Source organism: Mastigoproctus giganteus, chromosome 3 (assembly GCF_048544385.1).
Source record: "Mastigoproctus giganteus isolate SK-2022 chromosome 3, ASM4854438v1, whole genome shotgun sequence".
In the NCBI taxonomy this organism is placed as follows: domain Eukaryota; kingdom Metazoa; phylum Arthropoda; class Arachnida; order Uropygi; family Thelyphonidae; genus Mastigoproctus; species Mastigoproctus giganteus.
Genome location: NC_143577.1, coordinates 138,598,827 through 138,617,204, shown reverse-complemented (window position 1 = coordinate 138,617,204; position 18,378 = coordinate 138,598,827). Strand labels below are relative to the sequence as shown.

The 18,378-nt window shown below is 39.3% G+C and overlaps 1 protein-coding gene across 1 annotated transcript in view; it reads right to left on the bottom strand.

Moving 5' to 3' along the window:
* LOC150088287 (cubilin-like) overlaps positions 1-18,378 on the bottom strand; it is a 1,623,406-nt gene that overhangs the window by 1,100,512 nt on the left and 504,516 nt on the right. Inside the window, exon 15 of the mRNA XM_090370104.1 lies at positions 6,670-6,894. Coding sequence (XP_090226230.1) covers positions 6,670-6,894 — 225 coding nt within the window. The remainder of the gene's footprint in view (positions 1-6,669; positions 6,895-18,378) is intronic.

The window sequence follows — 18,378 nt, the reverse complement described above, 5'->3', positions numbered from 1 at the left end:
TCAACAGTATTCTTTGTGATGGGATTTTAGTGGATATCAAATGAAACTGCAAGAGAGGTAGAACCTTTAGCATAATAAACAAGAGCATCCTGAGATTCAGAAGTATATGCAGACTGGAGGGGTACAAATGAATCATATATTCAAAATGGAGATTCAACGAGAAATATGGGTAACTACAGACATGTAAGTTTAAACTCTAAGACTTGATTGTGTTCATAGAGTTTAAACTCTATGAACACAATCAAGTAATTGAATCAATAGATAAAGAATATAAGAATCATCTTGCTAGGAGAGGGGTCATGTGGCAATAATAGCAGTGATTTGCTAAAGGTAACTAATGACAGGGCAATCTGATTAACTATTATGAGGGTATCACACACAAACTAGATACAAAGAATTCTGACATCATATATTTAGATTTCAGTGAAGACTTTCATATTGCATCACAGGTACAATTGCTGTATAAACTGGAGCAATTTATTACTATAGATAAAAGGATGGTTATTAATAGAACAAAAAGAGTGGTTGTAAATGGCCACTGCTCTACATGCATCAGTCTAATCAGTGGGCTCCAAGCAGTATTGGGTCACCTTATTATTTTTACTATTTATTAATGATATTGATGTAGACATTTCAAGTTTACTGTCTAAGTAACCAATGATACAAGCTTGGGCACAGTGGTTAATGACAATAATCAGGGTATGTTACTTCAAGAGGATGCAGATGCACTGGAAAATGGCAAGTCAGGTTAAACATTGGTAAATGTACTGAATTTGAGTAGTAATAATTGCAGAATAACAGATGGTTTGGATGGTACCAATGCAGGATATGAAGAATATCTAGGGGTAATAGTACAGAAAGAAATGAAATTCTCTGGCAATGCAAACTGCTAGAATATCCCACAGGATTTTGTCAGTTATATGGAATGCTGCTTACAAGTTTGGAAACCTCATTTTGGGAAGGACATAAAGCTGTTGTAAAGAGTGTAGCAAGAACAAATGATTAGGAACACAAAATAATATACTTATGAAGAAAGACTGTTTCTATAAATTGCAGTCTCTGGAAAATAAGTATTTGCATGGTATTTATATCTGAAATGCACAAGGCTTTAAAATGGCTAAGTGAATTTTTGGATGAAACACACAAGGAAGCATCAACTGAAATTGGAAAAGAATGGTTGCAGAATACATGAACAGATATTTGCATCCAGCAAAAGGGTAATCAATTTTTGAAATAAATTTCAAGTAGTCTTGTGTAGGTTGGGTAGTTTGAAGAAAGTTAAGAAAGTTTGGACATCTTTGCTTTGGTTACTTACATTGTTGCCAACAACAATAATAATAATTGCAGGATCATCTAGACATGACTGCAGCAATAATTCGGACACAGCATGGGTTTGTTAAGGGAAAGTCTTGTCTGACAAATTTGATTGGTTATGATGTGGTTACAAAGGAACTGGATGCAAAAAATAATTTTGATATCATATACTTGGATTTCAGGAAAACGTCTGACACTGTTGTGCATGGAAAACTACTGTTCAAATTGGAGCAGAATGGTATTAAGGGTAAGTTGCTACAATGGATAAAAGGATGGTTGAGTGGGAAAAGACAAAAGGTGGTAATCAATGGGTGCTGCTCTTCGTGGACTAATGTTATTAGTGGAGTCCCACAGATTTCGGTATTGGGTCCACTGTTGTTTTGTATATTTATCAATGATATTGATGAAGGTATATCAGTCTTAATGTCGAAGTTTGCAGATGATACAAAGGTTGGCAGGGTTGTTAATGACAGTAATGGCAGTGTGTTACTGCAACAGGATCTAGAAAATTTGGGCAGATGGGCTGAGAAGTGGCAATTGAAGTTTAACATTGACAAATGCAAAGTACTGCATATGGGTGGAAGTAACCCCCAGAGAAATGGACCAACTGCTTGGTACTACACTTAAGGAGGTAGAAAATGAAAAAGACCTGGGAGTAATTGTGCAGTTAGATATGAAGTTTTCTGAGCAATGCAGACAGGCTGCCAGGTCATGGGGTGTTGTCAATGATATACAGGATTTTGTTAACAGGGAAAAGGAGATGATTGTTCCTCAGTATAAGGCAATGCCTTGAGTACTGCGTGCAGGTCTGGAGGCCTCATTTTAGGAAGGATGTAGATTTGCTTGAGCGTGTACAGAGAAGGGCAACAAGATTGGTGAGGAGAATGAAGGGATCCTCTTACCAGGAGAGGCTTAAGTTCTGCAAATTGCAGCAGCTGGAGACTAACACCTGCGAGGTAATCTGATTGAGGTGTATAAGGCCTTGAATGGGTTGAGCATGCTGAATTCTGATGGGATTCTTCCACTTGTTCAGATTACGAACTTAAGGGGGCATAAATTGAAAATGAGGAAGGACAGATGTAGAATAGATATGTGGAAATTTGCCTTTAGCCAGCGGGTGATTAATTGTTGGAACAAACTTCCATCTGTCATTGTGGAAGTTGATAGGTTAAATAAATTTAAGGAGGAACTGGACAAATATTTAGAGGGGATTGTTTTGTAATTTTTTTTTTTTTTTTTTGGCTGATGCTGCATAAGCTCATATGCTTGCTTTCTTGTATCACATGCCACTACTACTTTTGGGTACTACTACTCAAATGTAATGCAGTTTCACTAAAATGATGTGCCTTTCAACTGATAGTTAGCTGTTACTGAAACTGTATATATCAGATTTTTCCAGTGATAAGATGCATCCATGTGTTTCAAATATTTTGTAAAAAAAAAAAAAATGGTATATATTTGAAACAGATTCACAAGCTTGCTTAGGCAAAAAAAAAAAAAAAAAAGTGTTCACCCCCGCCCCCACTAGGGATAACACGAAATGTCAAAATTATTATTTTTATATTTTGTCTATTCAAAATGAATCAATTTCAAAAGCAATAAAATAAATTTTATTCAGAAATTCTTGAGTGTGCTTATTATTATGTTGTTGCTCTTATATTATTTCTCCCTGATCTGATTAGGGGTTCCACCTCGTGACAGGTATTGCTACCAAGTACACAGGTGGTTTGTTGTTATGTCTGGTGTTACTGTTCGTCGAGGAACTCTCTGACTATCCTACAGGGGTTCAGGATTGCTACTCTCTGGAGTTCCTCGTAGGTATTCGCTTGGAAACCAATTGCTGCTAGGCTGTTATGTAGGGCCTCTGGCACCATATCTGTGGTTGACCCGATGATCGGGATGGTCATTACTTGTTGCATATGCCACATCTCTTTGATCTCCTTCCTGATTTTTTCACTATGAGTTTTCTGCAGGTTGCCAGTGTTGGGTACCGCTATGTCAATCAGATAGGTAGCCTTTTCTTTCTTGTCCACAAGGGTTATGTCCAGTCTGTTGTGCGGGATTGTCCTATCCGTTATTATGGTGCAGTACCAGTACAGCTTGTGGGTTGGGGTCTCTAGTACTGTCTGGAGTTCGTACTTGTGATACGGTACACTTTCTTCGACCAACTGGTATTTCCTTACTAGCTTCTGATGTATTATCCTGGCTACCTGCTCAGGCTGGGTGATCACTTTGCATCCCACAGTGATGTGTTGGATCATTTCTAAGGCCAGGTGGCATCGCTGACATGTGTCATCAGACACTCCGGGCTCCTTGGCAATGTATTTTCTATAGTTCCCAGTGTCGATTACCTGGTCTTGGATGGCGAGCGTGAATCCTTCAGTCTCGGGGAAGAGCATCCCGCTCATGACTGATGCATTGGAAGCAATTTTATCTATGTAATCTTAATGGAGATCATTGTAGTGTCGCCCAAGGAGTGCCTTCTCTGCCCATCTTTCTAGCTTCGTTTGTACCTCCTGGTGGGGGGGGGGGGACTCTTCACTTAGGTTGAGTGGGGTATACCGCTTGTCTATCTTCCTTATGGCCTGGTGGAGTGCTGCTGTGTGTTTCTGGAAGTAATCCTACAGGTTAACTATCACTCTCTTCTGTTGCTCAATTAGGTCTATCAGGCCCCTTCCTCCTCCTTCCCAGGCAATTGTCAGTCTCTCCAGTGCAGATTTCGGGTGGTGTTGGTGGCCCTTGGTCATCATTGTCCTTGTCTTTCTCGTGATATCCTCCAGCTCGGTGTTAGTCCAATCTATGACCCCGAAGGAGTATGTTAGCACTGGGACTGCATAGGTGTTTATGGCTTTAACTGTGTTCCCTCCATTCAGCTTTGCTTTCAGCAGGCTTCCGAGTCTCTGATAATATTTTTCAGTCAGGCAGGCCTTAATTTCCTTGTGCTGTAACTGCTGAGCCTGCATCATCCCCCCAAGTATTTGTAGGCCTCTCCCTCTGCCATGGCTTTGATCTCTTTACCACTCTGCAGCTGGTAGTTTCGGTTGACTAATTTTCCCTGGTGCAATCCATGGGCCGTGCACTTATCCAGACCAAATTCCATCCTAATATCATTGCTGAATTCTTCGGTGATCTGGAATAGTTGCTGAAGGTGCTTCTCGGTTCCCACGTAAAGCTTGATGTCATCCCTGCACATCAGGTGGGTGAGGGTGTACAGGCTCTTCCTTCCTTCTTTGAGGTTATATCCGTACTTGCTACTGTTGAGCATGGTAAATAACAGGTTAAGTGCTAGACAGAACCACAATGGGCTCAGGACATCTCCCTGAAAGATACCTCTCCTGATGGGGATTGGCCTCATCGTGATGTTTTCGACCTTAATGGTGGTACTCCATTTCGCCATTGTTTCTCCTAGGAAGTTTATCACTATCGGATTGACTTTATAGATGCTCAGCGCCTCTATTAGCCAGGTATGAGGCATGGAGTTGAACGCCTTGCGGTAATTGATGTTGGCTGTGTACATGTTGCGGCATTTCTTGTAGGCTTGCTCCATAACTGCAGCATCTATGGTTAATTGCTCCTTGCATCCTTTGCTCAGCTGCTTGCATCCTTTCTGCTGTTCGGCCATTATGTTCTGGCTCTCCAAGTGGTCTGATTTCTTCCTGGTTATGCAGCTGGTCAGGATCTTGTACATTGTTGGGAGACAGGTGATTGGCCTATATTTCGCCAGGTTTCTTGTATCTTCGTCTTAGGCTTCAGATATGTGATTCCTTGAGTGAGAAACTTTGGGATTGTCTCTGGGTGCCTTATCATTCGGGTGAATTACTCTGCCAGGTGCTTGTGTGTGCAAGTGAGCTTCTTGTACCAGTAGTTGTGGACGTTATCCATTCCTGGAGTTTGCCAGTTATGAGAGTTCTTGATCATCTGTCAAGGAAGCCTGAGTCTTTTACTGCACCAGCCAAAAAAAAATAAAAATTTCTAACTTACCCTAACCTGAGAGAGAGAGAGAGAGAGAGAGAGAGAGAGAGAGAGAGAGAGAGAGAGAGAGAGAGAGAGAGAGTAGAAGGGAATCACCAAGGAAGAAAAGAATGATGATATCCAGCTCAGGACCCTTGGTTGTGCCAAGTCCATACTCACCGGATGTGAGCCCCCTTTTCTGGTTTTCTGGGGATGTATGAACCCAGAAAGGTTAAGGAAAGGTTAGTTAAAAACCACTGGTGTAGAATAAAGTTTTTATTAATTACAGAATGCCAAAAACTTGTTGTTGCTACTTTCACATCATTTTTTTTTTTTTTTTTTTTTTTTTGGAATTTTATGGTCTGACCATTGTGTGTAAAATCTTCAGTGCCATCAAGGGCATTGCTGACTCAAAATTTCTCAAAAGATGGCAACTGTCTCAAGCTTTACTAACCCCCATGTTTTCACCCATCACATTAGTGAAACTATTGGTTGCTTTATTTATCCTGTTGGTATGAAATTGTAATTTGGTGCCTCCCTCCAGATGATCCCCTACTTAAGTATAAATGATTTAAAAGGTTTGTTAAATTGAGATGTCCAGTGGCTGTTCACTTAAACCTAGTTAGCTCAGTGTTTATTGGCAAATGTCCATTCTGTTGCCTCTGCTGCATATGATTTTAAATGGTTCGAAATATTAAAAAAATCTTTCAGAAAACATCTGGATATTTTCACCATATTTTCTCTAGACCCCATTAAAGACAAAAATATTTCAGCAGGCATGTAATACACATTCAGACAATAGGTTGCAAGGGAATGTTGTGCAATATTTCAGAGAAAACAAAATTATATAGTTCAGAAAATATGGTATTTATTTTAATAATTATTATTTTTTAAGGCTTAGAATATCATGCTTGAGTAACTTTCCTGGGGTGAGTGATTAGCTTTAATTACAAAGCATGAAATTGAAAATTGCATACATAATGAAGTTGATGAAGCAATTTCCAGCATAACCTAAATAGCAATATCATCACATAGCTATAATTGTGAGAGATTCTCCCTCCCCTTGCTTCAATATGAAATTTCATAGCATACCTAAAACGTTGAAATGGTGGCATACTGTGGGCCCCATTTGCTAAACATAGGTTGTGCAGCACCAGGGCAGCATCGTCAAGGGAAGCAAAAGCATTTATGTTTAAAAAAGAGATGAGTGTAATTAATATTATCTATTGCTATAAAAACCATTTTGATTAAACCGAATAATGAAATAGTTATTCCATCATAACAAGCAATGATTCCTTTTGTGTATAACTTAAATGTCTTAATACATTTACGGAATTACTGTAATAAGCAATTTTATAAATTTATGAACTCTTAAAAAAATTACTACATTGAATACACAATTACTTGAGGTGGATGATGAATAAACAGCTCGAAAAACGCCATATCCAGAGAAAAAGAGATGAATTGAGTTTCCACGTGACGTTATAGGTGGTGGAACATGATGAGCACAATAGGATCCAAGTAGAGGGGAATTCATTTCAGAACCATCTCTTATTTCCAAATAAGATGCGGTGCAGTTGTCATATGGAAAAATGTCCATATGTGTAATAGTGAGTGTAATCTTCTTCTCTGAAAATTTAAATATTAATATCACCATAACATTAAATTCTTTCTGTTAACTGAAATATTGTATTGGATATATGTATACATCCAATGCATAAATGATATACATATAAAATAATCAGGATTAATGTCAAGATTAACTTTGAAAATGATACTTGAGACCCAGCTTAGCATTTGCCTCATCATTCACATATATAAGGATAAAACAGTGATGGAATTTCCATCACTGTTTTATCCAATTTCCAGAAATGGCCGATAACTACCCATAGTACCCATAAGCCAATAAGTACCCATAAGATTGGAATAACTATAGCATTAAATATAATGGTATTATTCTCGGGACATTATAGCCAGAGATACTTCTGGTTATTGTAATACTATCAATTATGATAAAAAGCAAAACTTCACTAATACAGGTGAGTTCCTAACATTAGTAAAGCTTTGCAGATTATCATAATTAATATAATGGTATTTAAAATATAATAAAAAGCAAGTAAGCCTTAATGGTATTTAAAATATCAAAATCAATCAAGTCAAAGTTATGTCAATGCATGATAACTGATGATTACCGATAAAATATTAACGATAATATTTTTATATATTTTCTGCATTCTGAGCTGTAAAAGGAACTGCACGGTCATAATACATAATAAGGGAAATAAGCCTCTCTTTCTCTACACACACACACACACACACACAGCTAAAACTAGACTGCAGTCTAGTTTTTAGCAGTGAGTGCTTCAGCTTTTGTGTTTTTATAGTTATTGCATTAAAGCCTCCATGATTCGATTTTATAGCTTCAGTGGGCTGGCATTTTAGTGAATGGCTGCCTCTGTCCATTGCAGTAATTTGCAGCATTGTGTTTGAAATGCAGAAATATTCACAAGCAGTTGTATCCAAGGTCACTCCGATGAGATTGGACGCAATGGTCATCTATTATTTGTTCCCTGCTTTGTTTGTCCTATATCTATTTTTAATTTGTGGTTGAATTATTGTATCATATTAGTCATATATGGCTCCGTAGCCGAGTGGTCAGGAGTGGGAGTGCAGTAGCACACGTTCTTTGAGTAGACCGGGGTTCAAGCCCCTGACTGCTGAATACGGTCGATCTGCCAAACCGCACCGGACCAGTGTGCCAGATTATGGTCCATTTTCCCTCAGCATGAATTGTTGAGAAGGCTTCCATCCTGCAGTGGGTTGATAATGACTGCACTTTATCTTTTTTTTTTTTTTATTAGTCATATGTCACATCTTTTTTTTTTTTTTTTTTTTTTTGGCTTGGGCTTGGTCAGTTAGTGCTGGTTGAAATTAATTATTTCTTGGCTTATAACTGGCTGTATTTGCCCCATATTTAATATTTTTTAAAAATTTTTAGACAGATATTCCTCCCACTCTTTCTACTTGTCTTTGTTATTTGTTTCTTTACTCATTATCCACTTATTTTCTTTTTTTTTCATACTGCCTCTATATATATATATATGCATAAAGTGACGGGAAAAAAATTAGGAAGATATAGAGTGATAAAAGCAGCATAGAAGGTAAAAAAATATATATACGTATAAAAAGAGATAATTATAAAATTGACAAAATAAGGATGCTGCCACAACTTACAAAGCTGGCCTCTCTTCAAGTATCAACGGCCAGGATTGCAATCAAAATAGCAACACGTGTCTTCATTTCTGATGTAAACCACAAGCCAAAGGGTAAAAGGCATAAACATAAATAAAATTTTGATACCGAAATAAATGAAAATGAAAAAAAAAAGTATATATATATATTTATATGTATATATTATTATATTATAATTAGCCATATGGTGCAAGAAAGCATGAGGCTTATACTGCACCAGTAAAAAAAATTAATTTTGAGAGAGAGAGAGAGAGAGAGAGAGAGAGAGAGAGAGAGAAGTAGAAGGGATCACCAAATAAGAGAAGAATGATGATATCCAGCTCAGAAACAAATTACATGCAGAAATAAGAGCCTGTATATATATATATATATATATATATATATATATATATATATATATATATATATATATATATATATATATATATATATATATATATATATATATAAATACAGGGTGTCTCAAAAATATTGGTACAAATGTTTAGGGCAGGTAGGTAACATCTAAAGGAATGTGAATCGCATAGGAACCCATAGCCGAAAACATCACCGTAAGTCGGTAGACGGCACTGTTCATCAGTTCGCGGGAGGGAAAATTTCTGGTTTACTCATTCAAGCAGTAGTCGCCGCACGAAGAGCATGCATCGATATACGAACTGTGAGCTGGCAGACATGCACCTAGTGTATGGATCAGCAGAGGGCAATGGACGAGCCGGCCAACAAATTTAGGCAAAATGCTTCCCAGACAGATATGTACTGGACCACCATTTGTTTGCATGCGTGCATCAAAATTTGTGCGATTATGGGTCATTTAAAGGTAACAGGAGTAGTGCGGGCAGACCATGTTCGACGCGAACTCCCGCCATGGAAGAAAGTGTGCTGAATGCCGTCCAGAAAAATCATAATCCTAGTACCAGTACACGCGCCGTTGCCTCTGCCTTGGGAGTGTCTTGTTGCAGTGTACAGCATGTCTAGCACGACGATTCCTTACACCCCTTTCATCTCCAAAGGGTTCAGTTACTGCACGATCATCCCAAGATCATCCTGCACGTGTGGCTTTTGTGCAGTGGTTTCTCCAAGAAAGTGTTCAAGATTTGAATTTTCCAGCCTATGTTTTGTTCATGGATGAGGCTTAATTCACTCGAGAAGACTTATTCAATCAGCACAATGCTCGTGTGGGCTCACGACAACCCATGGGGGCGCACACATGGTGTGCGCCCCCATGCGGCACAACTTCCCTTCGCAATAAATGTGTGGGCAAGTATGGTCGGTGACTGCTTAGTCGGCACATACCTGTTACCATCCCGCATGAACTCCGCTAAATATCAGATCTTTCTTGAACAAGTTCTACCAGGGTTACTTGACGATGTTCCAGCAAATGAGAGATGCAACATTTGGTTTCAACATTATGGAAGGTGAGTTCGTGACCATTTGAACAGACGTTTTAGGCATCAATGGATCAGTCGTGGTGGACCTGTTGCCTGGCCCCCATGCTCACCTGATTTTAGCATTAGCATTACTAGAGGCATTTGATGCAAGAAAGCAAGCTTATGCAGCATCAGCCAAAAAAAAAAAAAAAAACTCACTTCCACTTCACCCCTCTGTTCGTTCAAATTTATTGAGCCTTGATTTCTTTCTGTGGGGGGGGGCCCTCAAATCTGTCATGTATGAATCACCCGTGGAGACGGAAATGGATCTAGTGGCGAGACTGGTCTGTGCTGCTGCTACTCCAGGTGTGTTTGACTGTGTCCGCCAATCCATGCTGCATCGGTATCAGGCATGCATCGTGTCTCATGGTGGAACCTTCGAGCATCTATTATAATATCGTGAAATGCATCCCTCACAAAGGAGATTAGGCAGGCAAAGGCAGATTATGAGAAATCCTTGGCAAAGGATGCAAAGAAAAACAGAAAAGAATCCTTGGCAAAGGATGCAAAGAAAAACAGAAAAGGATGCAAAAAAAAAACAGAAAAACAGAAAACAGAAAAAGATGCAAAGAAAAACAGAAAAGGAATTACCTTCACAATTACCATTGTGAAGGTAATTCCAGTCACAATACGTACCGCGATTGCTTCGGGAGGTGTTTTCAGCTGAATATACCTGGATGAAATATTAGAGTTGACCAGAATGCCAACCCCTCCATGAGCGGGTGGTTTTTTGACCTTGCCTATATATATATATTGTAGTGCTTGATTTAAATGTTATGCTGCCGACCGGGCTAGCCGAGTGGGTAAAGTACCTACCCGGCAACCCAAAGGTCGCGGGTTCGATTCCCGCCTCGGGCTTGGATCAAAGTACTGCAAAAACCTTGGGAGGTGCAATATGGCCACAGAAGCCGATGCGCCAACAACTACCAAAAAAAAAAAAAAAAAAAAAAAAAAAAATGTTATGCTATTCCTTATCGTATAACAATGGCAGCAAGTTACGTGCAGTAAAATTAGCATTAGCATTAGCATTAGTAGAGGCATTTGATGCAAGAAAGCAAGCTTATGCAGCATCTGCCAAAAAAAAAAAAAAAAAAAAGTAACATAAATAAATAAAAATAACCACTTCCACTTCACCCCTCTGTTCGTTTGAAATACCTGTCCAGCTGAGCCTTAAACTTATTTAGGCTATCAACTTCCACGACAAGGGATGGAAGTCTGTTCCACCAACCAACCACCCGCTGGCTAAAGACAAATTTCCGCACATCTATCCTACATCTGTCTTTCCTCAATTTGAATTTATGCCCTCTCAGGTGATTATTCTGAGCAAGAGGAAGAATCCCATCAGCATTGAGCATGCTCAAACCATTCAAGGCTTTGTACACCTCTATCAGATCACCTCGCTGGTGCCTAGTTTCCAGACACTGTAATTCGCAAAACTTAAGCCTTTCTTCGTAAGAGCACCCCTTTGTCCCATTCACCAATCTAGTTGCCCTTCTCTGTACTCGTTCCAGCAGCTCTACATCCTTCTTGAAATGAGGCCTCCAGGCCTGTATACAGTACTCTAGGTGTGGCCTGACCATTGCCTTATACAAGGAAATAATCACCTCCTTATCCCTGCTAGAAAAATTCCTATATATCATTGACAATACACCATGAGCTACTCTTGCAGCCCGTCTGCACTAATCTTCCATGTACGAGAACTTCATATCTGCCTGCACAACCACCCCCAGGTCCCTTTCACTCTCTACCACTGTCAGTGTAGTACCACACAGTTGAAATCTACAGACACTGAGTATTAACTTTCAAAATGGCTATCTGAATTCAATATAAACCAAGGAGCTTGACTAGGACTATAAAGCCACTTATAGAAAATAATTTAATATAAAAATTAAGTGAATACAATGGCTAAATAAATAAAAGCTTAGCATTCACCTAAGCTTTAAAATTTTGTCCAACACCTTGTCCATAAATGCCAAAGATGGTGTATATTAGCATTAGCATTATCATTAGTAGAGGCATTTGATGCAAGAAAGAAAGCTTATGCAGCATCACCCAAAAAAAAAAAAAAAAGAAAAAAAGAAAAAAAAAAAAAAGAAATAAAAAATAACCACTTCCACTTCACCCCTCTGTTCGTTCGAAATACCTGTCCAGCTGAACCTTAAATTTATTTAGGCTACCAACTTCCACGACAAGGGATCTAAATCTGTTCCACCAACCAACCACCAGCTGGCTAAAGGCAAATTTCCGCACGTCTATCCTACATCTGTCTTTCCTCAATTTGAATTTATGCCCTATCAGGTGATTATTCTGAGCAAGAGGAAGAAATCCATCATTATTGAGCATGCTCAAACCATTCCAGGCTTTATACACCTCCATCAGATCACCTCGCTGGTGCCTAGTCTCCAGACACTGTAATTTGCAAAACTTAAGCCTTTCTTCGAAAGAGCACCCCTTTGTTCCATTCACTAATCTTGATGCCCTTCTCTCTACTTGTTCCAGCAGCTCTACATCCTTCTTGAAATGAGGCCTCCAGGCCTGTATACAGTACTCTAGGTGTGGCCTGACCATTGCCTTATACAAGGGAATAATCACCTCCTTATCCCTGCTAGAAAAATTCCAATTTATCATTGACAATACACCATGAGCTACTCTTGCAGCCCGTCTGCACTGATCAGAGAACTTCATATCTGCCTGCACAACCACCCCAGGTCCCTTTCATTCTCTACCACTGTCAGTGTATTACCACAGAGTTGATACATTGCTCTGAGGTTGCTGTTTACCATATGTAGTACTTTACATTTGTCAATGTTAAACTTCATTTGCCACCTCTCAGCCCATCTGCTCAACCTTTCCAGATCTTGTTGCAGCAGCACAGTGTCAGTAGTGTCCTTGACAACCCTGACAACCTTTGAATCATCTGCAAACTTGGATATTAAGCATGATATACCATCATCAATATCATTTATAAATACAGAAAACAATAATGGACCCAACACTGAACCCTGATGGAATCCTCTAATAACATTAGTCCACGACGAGCAGTGTCCATTGATTACCACTCTCTGTCTTCTCCCCCTCAACCACCCCTTTATCCATAGCAGCAATTTGCCTCCAATGCCACACTGCTCCAATTTGTGCAGCAATCTTCCATGTAATTCAAAGTAATTCCGTGAATCCAGTTCTTTTGTGACTCCATCATAGTATCCAATCAAATTGGTCAGGCAAGACTTCCCCTTAACAAAACCATGCTGTGTCCGAGCTATAACTGAAGCCTTGTCTAGATGATCCTGCAGTGCTTCTTTAACCAGTTCCTCCATTAATTTTCCGGGAACAGAAGTTAAACTCACAGGTCTATAATTACTTGTGTCAGCCGCTGATCGTCCTTTGTGAATTGGGGTCACATTTGTACATCTCTAGTCCATGCGTACCTCCCCTGAGTCCAAGGAAGCTCTCATAATTATGGCTAAGGGTTTGTTTACTTCCTTTGCTGCCTCCTTTAATATAACTGGATAGATCCCATCCAACCCAGGTGCCTTTCTTGTGTTTATCTTCAACAATTTCTCCTCCAATTTACTCTCAGTTATTACAAGATTCTCTAGCTTACTGCCAGAGTTGAATACACCTCTGGCATTCCCCTCACAGAATAACTCCTCATGTGTCAATTTCGATGCAAAATATTCATTTAGTTTGTTAGCTACCCGAGCAGGATCATCAACAATTGACCCATCGATATCAAGTCGAACAATCTGATTCATCCCCTTCCTTCTAGAGTGTACATAAGTAAAGAACTCTTTGCTGTTTTTCTTTGCATCCCTTGCCAAGGATTTCTCGTAATCTGCCTTCGCATGCCTAACCTCCTTTGTAACTTGGTTACAGATCAACTTGTATCTATCACAGGCTTCTGTGTCACGTGTTAATTTGTATGTATCCCATGCATTTTTCTTCTCTGCCAAATGTCTCATTAGTTCATCTGACATCCATTTAGGCCTAAACCTTGAACAATATTTCTTGGTATGTAAAGCCTAGTAGCTTCCAAGATAAGTTCTTTGAATGCTTCCCATTTTGAATTTGCTGTTGGTAACATCATCAGTTGGTGCCACTGTATAGAATTTAAATACTGTCTTAGTCCATCATAGTCACCTTTACGAAAGCAATAACCCTTACCTTTATCCCTAATGGTAGTTACCTCTTTGAGTAAATCCCACTTCAGCACACTGTGATCACTGCCTCCTAGTGGTTCATTTATCTGCAGATTCTTAATGCATGAAGAATCACTACTGATAATCAAATCAAGAACATTACTCCCTCTAGTTGCCTCCCGAACATGCTGATGTAGAAAACAATCATCCAATAAATCCAAAAAAGCCTTGCTAGTGCGTGAGTGACCAGCCCCCAAATTCCAGTCAATATCTGGGAAATTAAAATCCCCCATTATAAGACTCTCTGATTTACTGGTACACTCTATTTTCCTGTACAGTTTCTTATTATACTCATCAGAGTCATTAGGCCTATAGCACACTCCTACTCTCAATTTTGATCTCCCAATGCTTATGTCATACCAAAATGACTCGACACTGCACTGTCCAGCGATGTCGACTGGCTTCACTTCCTTGGATTTTATGTATTTCTTAACTAATAGCATAACCCCCCCTCCTTTCCTATCCTGTCTATCCTTTCTGTAGACATTGTATTCCCCAAATTCCAATTCTGCATTCCTTATATCTGTGTGACACCACGTCTCTGAAATCCCAACAATATCTGCCTTTGATGTTTTGAGCAATACCTCAAATTCATCAAATTTATTTACTAAACTCCTAGCATTGGTGTACACACAAGTATACATGCACCTGTTCTTTTTCTTAGCTACCCTAACACAACCCATGTACCCCAATGATTCCCAGTAGTCTCTGAAATATCCTGCATCTTATTTTCCAGGCTGCTGCTCATTCCAATAGAAGCTGCGCAAGAGTTACTTTCATTAACAGTAGCCTCTGCCAGTGGCTACTGTTAATCTATTAGTCCTTGTCTCCCCCCCAATCTAGCAGTTTTCCGACCCACCTAACACTGCCTCGATAGCATCAGCAAACATTCTTGCACCCTTTCTATTTAAGTGTATCCCATCCCTGTAGAAGCAGTCTCTCCTGTTACCAAGTACAGACCAGGCTAAAAAAAATTCTACCCCTTGAGCTTTGCACAATATTTCCAGGGCTCTCATCATATACTCCCTCCTATCGTGTCTGTGCAGAATTGCAGACATCAGCTAACAAAAAAAAAAAAAAAAAACCATCCCCCTTCTCATTTCACACATCCACTCGCTTCAAATGATTGTCTAGTTCTGCCTTGAATCTATTTAAGCTTTCAACTTCTACAACGACAGATGAAAGTTTGTTCTAGTAATCAACCATCCACTGGCCAAAGGCAAAACTGTCTTTACTCAATTTGAATTTATGACCTCTGAAGCAATTATTCTGAGCAATAGGAAGAATCCCATCAGCACTGAGATTGGTCAAATCATTCAAGACTTTATACACCTCAATCAGATCAACTTGCAAGTAAGTAATTAGCCACCAGACATTGTGATTTGCAAAGCCTTCCTTCGTAAGAGAAACTCTTTGTTCCATTCACTAATCTTGTTGCCCATCTCCGTCCTCATTCCAGCAGCTCTCCATCCTTCTTAAAATTAGGCCTCAAGACCTGTATACAGTACTCGAATGTGGCCTGACCATTGCCTGATACAATGGGATAATCACCTACTTATCCCTGCCAGAAAAATTCCTCTATATTGACAATACACTATGAGCTACTCTTGCAGAGCATCTCCACTGCTCAGAAAACTTCATATTTGCCTGCACAATTACCCCCAGGTCCTTTTCACTCTCTACCACTATCAGTGGAGTACCACATAGTTGACACATTACCCTGGGGTTAATGCTTCCCTTATGCTGTACTTTACATTTGTCAATGTTAAACTTCAGTTGCCACCTCTCAGTCCATCTGCTCAACTTTTCTAGATCCATTTATAGCAATGTACTGTCATTAGAGTCATTAACAACCCTGCCATACTTTATGTCATCTGCAAATTTGGACATTAAGCTTGATATACCATCATCAATATCATCAATGAATACAGAAAACAACAATGGACCCAACACCGAACCCTGGGGGCCTCCAATAATAACATTGGTCTACGAAGAGCAGTGTCCATTGATTATGACTCTGTCTTCTCACACTCAAATATCCCTTTGTCCATAGCAGCAATTTGCCTCCAATGCCGCACAGTTCCAATTTGTGCAGCAGTCTTCCATGTGCGACATATCAAAAGCCTTTCTAAGATCCAAATATATGATATAAAAATTACTTTTTGAAACCAGTTCCTTTGTGAGTACATTATAGTATTCAATCAAATTGGTCAGACAAAACTTCCCCTTCATCCTGTGTCCAAGCTATAACTGAAGTCTTTTCTAGATGATCCTGCAGTGCTTCTTTAACCAGTGCCTTCATTAATTTCCCTGGAACAGAAGTTAAACTAACAGGTCTGTATCTCCTTTTGATCCTCCTTTGTAGATTGTCACATTTGCACATTTCCAGTCCATGGTTACCTCCCCTGAGTCCAAGGATACTCTCATAATTATGGCTAAGGGTTTGCTTACTTCCTTTGCTGCCTCCTTTAATATAACTGGATAGATTACATCCACCCCAGGTGCTTTTCATATGTTTAACTTCAACAATTTCTCCTCCACTTTCCTCTCAGTTATTACAAAATTATCCAGTTTAGTTCACCTCTGGCATTCCCCTCCCTGAATAACTCCTCATGTGTGAATGTAGATGCAAAATACTCATTTAGTTTGTTAGCTACCTGAGCACAATTGTCAACAGTTGAACCATAGATATCAAGTGGACCAAACTGATTCATCCCCTTTTTTCTATAGTTTACATAAGTAAAGAACTCTTTGCTGTTTTCCTTTGCATCCTTTGCCAAAGATTTCTTGTAATCTGCCTTTGCTTGCCTAACCTCCTTTGTGACTTGGTTACAGACCGCCTTATATCCAACATAGGCTTCTGTGTCACCTGTTAATTCAAATGTATCCCATGCATTTTTCTTCTATATCATATGTCTAATTAGTTCATCTGACATCCATTTAGGCCTAAATCTTGAACAATATTTCTTAGTTGGTATGACAAGCCTAGTAGCTTCAAAGATTATTTCTTTGAATGCTTCCCATTTTCAAGTTGCTGTTGGTAATATCATCGTTTGGTCCCATCATATAGAATATTTAAATTTATATTTAAATACTGTCTCAGACCTCTGAAGTCACCTTTATGGAACAAAAACCCTTCACTTTACCCCTGATGGTATTTGCCCCTTTGTGTAAATCCCATTTCAGCACACTGTGAAGACTGCCACCTAGTGGTTCCTTTATCTGCAGATTCTTAATGCATGCAGAATCACTACTGATATGAGATCAACGTTATTATTCCCTCTAGTTTCCTCCCAAATACGCTGCTGCAGAAAACAATCATACAATAAATCCACAAAAGCCTTGCTAGTGTGTGAGTGACCAATCAACAAATTGCAGTCAATCTCTGTGAAATTAAAATCCCACATTATAAGACACTGATTTACTTGCCTGCAACACCTACTCTCATTTTTCGTTTTGCAGTGCTTATGTCACACCAAAAAGACTCAACATTGCATTGTCCACCAACATGTACTGGATGCACTTTCTTAGATTTTGCATGTTTCTTAACTAGCACCATAACCCCTCCTCTCTTCCTTTCCTGTCAATCCTTTCTGTACACATTTTACTCCCAAAATTCCAATTTTGAACTGCTTGTGTCTGAGTGACACTAGATCTCTGATATCCCAACAATATCTGCCTTTGATGTCTTAGCACTTCGCTCATCAAATTTATTAACTGTGCTCCTAGCACTGTTGTTAATGCAAGTATACATGTACCTGTTTCTACTCTTAGTTACCTTAACATGTCCTTTGTATTTTCTTGTTCCACTGTGACTCCCAGGGATCCTAGAAATCCCCCATTGCCTTGTTTTCCAGGCTGCTGCTCAATTGATTTCAATATAAGCAGTGGAAGAATAACTTTCATAGCTTCCAGCGGCTACTGTTAATCTATTAGTGAGTATATACCCCCCCCCAAGTTGGAAGTTTACCGACCCACCTAACTCAACCTCAATAGCATCAGAAAATATTCTTGCACCCTTTGTATTTAAGTGTATCCCATCCTTGTAGAAACAGTCTCTCTTGTTAGCAAGCACAGACCAGGCTGAAAAAAATTCCACCTCTCGAGACTTGCACAATCTCTCCAAAGGCCGAACTGATTGACAAGGCTCTCATCAAATACTCCCTCCTATCGTGTCTGGGCAGAATTGCAGACACTGACAAATTCAACCCTAAAGGAAGTGCAACTAGTTGATA